General features: G+C 34.3%; 1 protein-coding gene across 1 annotated transcript; it reads left to right on the forward strand.

The window, feature by feature from the left end:
- Nucleotides 1–5,938: 5,938 nt before the first annotated feature.
- Nucleotides 5,939–7,947, forward strand: LOC138306338 (neuronal acetylcholine receptor subunit alpha-7-like). The gene has a single exon (XM_069246770.1). It carries the CDS (start codon nt 5,939–5,941, stop codon nt 7,187–7,189), a length of 1,251 nt encoding a protein of 416 aa, XP_069102871.1. The 3' UTR covers nt 7,190–7,947.
- Nucleotides 7,948–8,400: the final 453 nt, after the last annotated feature.

The raw sequence follows: 8,400 nt of genomic DNA on the forward strand, positions 1-8,400 counted from the left end.
AGTGCAGTAAAGAAATTTGTGTCTAGGACTACTCAAATCATTCTTACAGTAGTGTGTTTACCTTATTAGACCAATGTTCTTGTCTAAAAATAATTTCATAATTTCCTCAGTGGTTATATATTGCATTTCTGTAACGTGCGTTGCTTTGGCTCGGGTATGGGTACAGCGTACATGTAACCGTTTGAATGTATTGATCTTCAAAGGTATCAATCAAAATACTTCACAATGTCGTGAAATTTGTCAATATTTCTTGTCAGATGTTTCATAATGTAGAACAATACATTTATGTCATTTTAGGCCTCGTTGTTCTGTAACAGAATAATCAAATCTGTTCCCTGCCATTTCCGTCTGGATTGTGAGGATTCCATAATATCGCTGTCCGGATTATCGAGTATCAGCTGTATATCATGCAAATATCAATCAAATGTTAGAAAGAAATTGTGATGATGTAAAATATCCCTTTTACATATTAAAGTTTTCTTTTATGTAAAATTACAATTCGTTACGTTTTTAATTGGATGCATATCAGAGTCACCATGGCTGGATACCGTCAAGAAGAGAATACAAATATGTATATTTAGATGTACTTGTCACCTTAGTGTTTTTATGTTCCCACGATTCATATACTGTAAAGCAACTTTCATTCGGGTGTGATTCACTTTAGCAAATTTCGAGATCCAAGTAAATTCGCGAAAGTTGATCTCCGCGAATTAACATCTACACCATTAATATTGATAGGAATTATCTTCGCGAACTTTTGAAATAGAAATCGCGAAATGTAATTACCGCGACATAACGTTGGTTTACAGTAGACTTACATATTTGCCATCATCATTTAACTTTATACAGATTATGTAAGCGCTAAGCAAAAATTACAGTGTTTATCATAATAATTGGATCACGAATCATAACCGTTAGACACAAATATATAATATTATGATGTTGTTTTTATTATCTAAATTTTAAAAATATTTATATAAATATTTAAAATTTTGAAATAGTCTGTTGGATCTAATTGAATGTAAATAGGTTGTTTTATTTTTGTACAACAGTCCAATAACTTCATTATTCATACATGTATTTGTAATTTCATTATTTCGACAGGAGAAATAAACTTTGGACTTGATCAGGTACACTGCGTGCGAATCCATAACGCTCGGTTAATCCCCCAATCGTTTCATAGAAACACTGGTAATACTGTATGTCATTTAGTGTACATCAAAGGAATTGTATAACAACACCCTGTACAATTGTAAGTGACTGTGTGACTTTAAAATTGGGCATCGATGTCTCTGCAAGCCAGAGATTTGTCAGGTTTTTTTCCATCTGAACTGCCTCCAGTTTTACTAGGAGATAGTCCAGGGTGGAAGTTGGTACTTTCAAGCAGAGGAAAGGGCATAACTGTTGTGAATTTGTCAGTTCAGATTCAAGCTACAATTGATACAATTCATTTGGGGGTAGGTGTCACTATCTTGTTTTTCCATCAGGTCGTGAAAAATAAAAATTAAATCTATCTAAAATTCGTATATTCAAAACTTCTAGACTAACACCTCCTGACGGTATAATTATCCCTGGACTTTATCATAGTAAAACTGAATGCAGTTCAGGAGGAAAAAAATCCTGACCTATGACAGGCTTACAGAGATTTCATTTGAAGATTACAGTGAGAGCGATGCGGAATTCAAAGCAACTACAGTGTACTGTTAGAAAATTCCTTTGATGTACATCAAAGGACTAACATGTGTTTTCTCTTGTCTTAAGTTTTACGATGTGATAATTCAGGGGTGGATATAACATCAGTGAAAGTAACCCCTGGAGTGTCGAGGATGGAATAACTTTTTCTTTATTTGTTAATTAAAGTTAAGTTCATTAAGTTTCGTTCACAAATATTACATAAAATCCCCTTACTATATGTAAATCAAATAAAGTTCCTTAATAAAATATGTTAATACATGCCCCTAAATAATACATCGGAGGGGAGTTGCGATCAGATAAATCAGCGTAATCGCAATAACGTATGAATACAAACAGTGCAGGATCGGACTTCTTCCCGTCCACGCTTGGATAAGATGTTGCGTCATATGATAATCTAAATAAACTTTAATTAATTAGTTTATATTTTAATTTTTCCACATATAACATATTTCCTTTAAATTCAAATTAAGCTAAAAGACGCATTTGGTCTTATATTGGTTTCAAGACTGATCCTTAGGCGGCACAGAAAATATTATGCTCGTCAACACTCAGCTGAAAGTATGAAATTTTACAATAAAAATGTTCAATCTGTATTTATTCGCCAATATTAAGTTTGTTTTATATTTCTTACTTAATTAACTTTCCACAATAAGTTTTTTTTTACAATCAATGTTTTGGAACAGACCTTTCATTTTATTTATGTCAATTATGTTTAGGGTGAAAATACATTTAGAATTGACATTTCATACGACTTATTATTTTACATAACACGTCAATGTATTGCTTTGTTTACAGAGACCATGTACAAGAGCCTTGGCTTGTTAATACCCCTATTATGACAATTGAGACTGTTTTGTTGATGGTGAAGACGTAAGGATCGAGTTGTTTGATACCCCGATTTATAGTCTAATTATTCTGTCTTTCTATCGTATTTGTATACTGACATTGAGCTTGAGGCGATGAACCTATATAAATTGAAAATAGACCTCCAGAATAATTCGTGCTATCTAGATCTGATATCCTGCTACAAATAGCTCTCGACTTCGGTGGCTCATTTGTGCTATTTCAATATTTTCTTCCATGAACCTAAAATAAGTTGTTGTGTGTGCTTAGATATGATTTTCAGAAATGTGTTCTAGATTTTATTACAATGATTGGTTATCTAAACATCAAGAAGGACGTAGGAAATACCAACCCAAAACATGCTAAAAATAGACAGTCATATAAACTGTACTACTAAACGAAAGCTGGGCGAAAGCGAGGCTATATTGAACAACAAAGTTGCTGAGACGGAAAGGCACATCGTTTACTATATTCTTACATAATTAGAAGCTTTTCTAATTTACGATCGTTGACATATAATGTATAAGTCATATTTGTTAGTATTCGTTATAAAACAAGTTGTGTTTAGAGTAAGAATGATATGATTCGAAAGTCAAACGAGAGTTTTCATTGGACAGAGCACCACGAACGGAGGTTCTGGACATAACTGCACATGAACATCACGCAAGTGTAATGTTGTAAATTGCTCCCGCCTCTTGCATTGCAGCGAACCATTTACATTTACTTCCTTTCCCAATCGCGCGCGTTGCTGATGCATGCCGTATTCTGTTTTCTATCGGAATTGGTTTGTGTTCGCTTCACCCACGTTTCCAAGTTGACATTCACTTAATAAATTTGAGCAGTGCATTTTGGGAGGTAACTTAAGTTCAATGCGACTATTGCAGTTTAATGTCCTAATATATAACAATAGGACAATATTTGAGGTGTGTGAATGTGTGTAAGTTTTTGGAGGCTATGGTATATACATGTGTTCTCTCCTTCAACATTTGAATTGATCAATTCTAGTTAATATAGCACTAAAGATGTCAAAATGACGGCTCTTTTTATTGGTCTTGCCCTTTTAGGGGCATCGATATAATCTATCGGATGTTTTCCTAACACGATTTCTGCGGTCTCTATTGATGTTTTTGTTCTGTCCAACCTATTATTTCATAATTACCATTGTAAACAATAACATTTTAACATTGATTACTTGTAGGTCGAACTGACATCAGAGCCTTCCGTGGTAATGTGGTCTTCATTCCCGTCCATTACATACTAAATACAGTATAAGCGGCGGGGTTGGAGCCAATTGACAATATTATCATTAAATGGATCTGTTGACATGTTTAATAACAAAACTGAAGAATCACCATTGTCTAAAGTTTACTATTACTCTATCACTTAGTGAAACCACTACAATGATAGTTTGTTTGCAGATATTACAATATTAGTAGGACCAGTTGGTCAAGTTTATATAGATGGTAATGTAGGAAAGTGGTATGATGTGTCCCGCCTTGTTGGAATAACGTCAGTTATCCCAGAAACTGTCGAAGAGAAGAAATCATAGATATATCAGTAAAGGTAAGTTCATACCATTACGCTTGCCAAATTTGAACTTATAAAAAAAAGTTATATGTACCGGGGTTTTCCATATTCATGAATCAGGACGAGCCTATAATATGTCATTCACTGTAAAACATTACGAATATTTTGAAAATTATCATTCTTACAATTCATAGGTTTTAAGTTTACAAAGTGAGTTAAAGTTATATGCATTTTTTATACTCACGAATCAAGACGAGCTTTTAATATGTTAATTCACTGCCCAAAAAATTAAACATTTTTGTAAACTACAATACTTTTTAATTTAACAAAGTCAGTTAGAATTTCAATATGAATTTTGGCAGTACTGCCAAAGAACGTGATATTTACGTCTACAATGCAGTGTAAAGACTACACACGGCCAGCCAAGAAACCAGGTTTTGGATTCACTATTCCTAAAGTGACCTCTTCAGATATGTTTACAGCTTAACATACAAAAAGCAGAAAAACGTGAACTATAACTATGCATCAATTCTGTTTTTTAACAATATTTTTAAAAAAAGTCCTACATGTTTGACCGTGCATTTGAATGATTTTTACAGCTCATCAAAACATATGGTTTTAAATAGATTACTGAAGAAAAATAGCATATCAAAACTTTTCGAAAAGTTGTAATTATGGCACATGGTTGTAAAAATAAATGATACTGAGTACTTGAAAACTGTTCTCTAAACTTTCTACAAATAGCTAATAGATATCCTTGGTTTTTATTTCGTGATTTGCTTACATGTCATCCTCGATACTTCAGGGGTTCCGATCACTTACGTTCTGTTTTCCCAGTTTTACTATGAGATAGTCCAGGGGTGTAGAGATCGTATGTGATCGGAACCCCTGGAGTATCGAGGATTAGAGTATATAGAGTCAGTAGAGAGTATATAAAAACGAGTGGTTGTTGGATATGGAATTTATTTAAGTCTTTTGTAAGTTTTAAAAAATAACTTACGAGTGTGAAATAAATTCCATATCCAATAATCCCGAGTTGTGTTATCCGTTTATACCACAACAATAAACAATAAGGTCAAGCAAGATAACGTTATTTACCGACAGATGCAATAAGGTGTAGTTATATCATCAGAGGAAAATATTTTTAAAAATTAATTAGTTAATGAATGTATCCAAAACAAATCATTTTAATTATGAACGATTGTTCTGTGTATTCCTACTCACCTAATGTTTTTTTATGATTTTCAGATTACATGTGCCATTACTGAACAAATATGTTATTTTTTCATATGCAATCTGATTAATGCAAACCAATAGGTGGTATAATTTTATCTGTGAAAACCACTCAAATGGACAAATGGACAGACAAACATGCATGATGCCTTATAACCATTAGTTACAACACAACATCTATACACTGTAAACATTTCAAGTATGTATGCTTTACGTATGTTTGGTTAAAAAATATATCTGCAGAAGCCGCTTTAGAATTACTAATTATTCGCATTCGAAAATGAATCATTAACCGTTAAAATATACAAAAATAACAATTATTTTAGAAAATCCACAGCAGAGAACCAGAGGGTTTAGTATAGTTACATTTTACGTTGTATTTCTGTAAAATGTCAAATAACATCAAACTTGTATATATATTAGGTACATTTTATGTATTTTAGAAGTTTTTCGAACTAGCTTTTATTGGTTTTGTGGTCGATTGACGATGTTTTTATGTTATTATCTTTTTATTTTTGATATTCCTGCTTTGCTCTAAAAAAAGTTAATTCGAGAACCTAATAAAAATACTTCCAACTGTCTATTTATGACATCTCACATCATTATTTACAGGTATATCTCCCATACACCATTGATAACGATGAATCGCTTCAGAGTAATGTTAATCTTCTTCCTGTTAAACACTGCTGGTCAGTTCGTCGTGGGAAGTGGTAACGGAACAATGGACGACTGGCTAAGACTGAGAGACACGCTGTTTTCAAACTACAGCAAAGACATCTACCCCGTCCACAATTTCAGTGACGTACTTCACATCGACACTTCGATGTTCTTACTATCTTTCATTGATTTTGATGAGGTATCCGGAGTTATCACCCTTAGTGCCGGTTTGACCTTGATATGGAAGGATTACCGGTTACGTTGGAATCCCGATAATTACGGAGGGATAAAGCAAATACAACTGAACGCATCTAAAATCTGGAAACCGAAAGTTTACGTGATCTCGGCGGCTGATGACTTACGCCAGTTCGGCGATGATGAGTTTGACGTGATAATTAGAAATTCTGGATACGTAGATTTCAGCCCAGGAAAGTTGATGAAGTCTACATGTTCTGTAGACATGAAGAGGTTTCCCGTTGATACGCAAGTTTGCCATATCTTAGTTATGCTTTGGGGAAGTTTGTCAAACCTGAAGCTTACCTTCACTCAGACGAATATGTATCTGTCCTACTATACACCCAACGGTGAATGGGACATTGATAAAACCTCGGTATCCGACTACATGGGCTATGGTTCACCTTCAAGAACTCTGGATTTCACATTACAGATCACTAGAAGACATCTCTACTTCATCGTATCTCTTACAATACCGATCTTGTTGTTATGTTTCCTGAACCCGTTCGTGTTCCTCCTGCCTGCCTCCTCGGGGGAGCGGATATCCTACACCATCACCATGTTCCTGTCTCTGGCCGTCTACATGACGCTGATGGGAGATAATCTCCCCAAGGTATCAGAAAACATGGCGGGAATGTCCTTCTTCTTGTTGATATGTTTGATCTACAGCAGTGTGCTCATTGTATTGACGATATTCACACTTCGATGTGAAGCCACGAAAGACGTCAGTGAATTTCCAAGATGGCTGAGATTACTGACGCGATGTAGGGGAAGACTGTTATCAAATGACGTTCGTGCTTACTCCAAGTCGACAGATGTTGGTGGTGAGGCGAAAGAGAAAGAATCACCTGTCGATGGAGAAGAGAATGATCCGGATGTCCAATGTTTGAAAGTTTCACATCAGGACATTATGCGATGCATAGATCACACCTTATTCTTGTTGTCCTTTGTGTTTGTTTTCATAATTTCCGTTTGGTTTCTTGCTATTCACCATGGCTGAACTTTACGGAAAGTGTTTACAATGAACTCTCGGTAATCCGGATATTTGTGCCTCCCGTCCGGATTCGAGGTCCGGTGATGACAGAATTTGTTTTACTATATTTAAAGGGACAATTCAGTCTTAGAGTACACTAAAATTTGCACATATATCTGGAACAAATCAGTTCTAACAGAAATGAGATTAGTTGCTTTTTGTGATGTGACAGAAAAGCCCACTATAGTGAAATGTTCAAACTCACTCCATTACACACAGTGGTCGGATGTCTTTTATGCCGAACCCTAGCCCTATTGCAAGTGCAGTAAAGAAGTTTGTGTCTAGAACTACTCAACCCAAATCGCTCTTACAGTAGTGTTTTTACCTTATTAGATCCATGTTCTTGTGTAAAGATAATTTCATAATTTCCTCAGTGGTTATGTATTGCATTTCTTTAACGTGCGTGACTTGGGTTCGGGTGTGAGTACAGCGTACATGTAACGTATTGATCTTCAACGGTATCAATCTTCTTCACAATGTCGTGAAATATGTCAATATTTCTTGTCAGATGTTTCATAATGTAGAACAATACATTTATGTCATAGTGTGCCTCGTGTAACAGAATAATCAAATCCGTTCCCTGCCATTTCCGTCCGGAGTGTGAGGATTCCGGAATATCACTGTCCGTATTATCGAGTATCAACAATATAACATGTAAATATCAATCAAATGTTAGAAAGCTATTGTGTTGAAGTAGAATATCCATTTTACATAATAAAGTTGTCTTTTATGAAAAATTACAATTCGTTACTTTTTAATTGGATGCATATCTGAGTTACCATGGCTGGATACCGTCAAGAAGAGAATACAAATATGTATATTTAGATTTACTTCTCACCTTAGTGTTTTTATGTTGCCACTATTCATATAGACTTATCTATTTGCTATTATCATTTGATTTTATAGGCATTATTTAGACTTGTAAGCGCTAACCAAAGTAACCGTGTTTATATATAATAAATTGATCACGAATCATAAGCGTTAGGCACTAATATTATAATGTTGTTTTTTATTATTTTATGTAAGATCATAATTTCGAAATATCTGTTTGATCTAATTGAATGTTAATATTAATTTTATTTGTGTACATCAATCCAATAACTTCATTATTCATATAGAATTCTACGTATTTGTATTTGAAATTTCACTCTACAGCAATTCAAAAAAAAATTGTCCCA

Source organism: Argopecten irradians, chromosome 13, assembly GCF_041381155.1.
Source record: "Argopecten irradians isolate NY chromosome 13, Ai_NY, whole genome shotgun sequence".
Classification (NCBI taxonomy): domain Eukaryota; kingdom Metazoa; phylum Mollusca; class Bivalvia; order Pectinida; family Pectinidae; genus Argopecten; species Argopecten irradians.

Excerpts from the sequence above, each read along its gene's own strand:
- LOC138306338 (XM_069246770.1), top strand. The coding sequence starts at position 5,939 with ATGAATCGCTTCAGAGTAATGTTAATCTTCTTCCTGTTAAACACTGCT.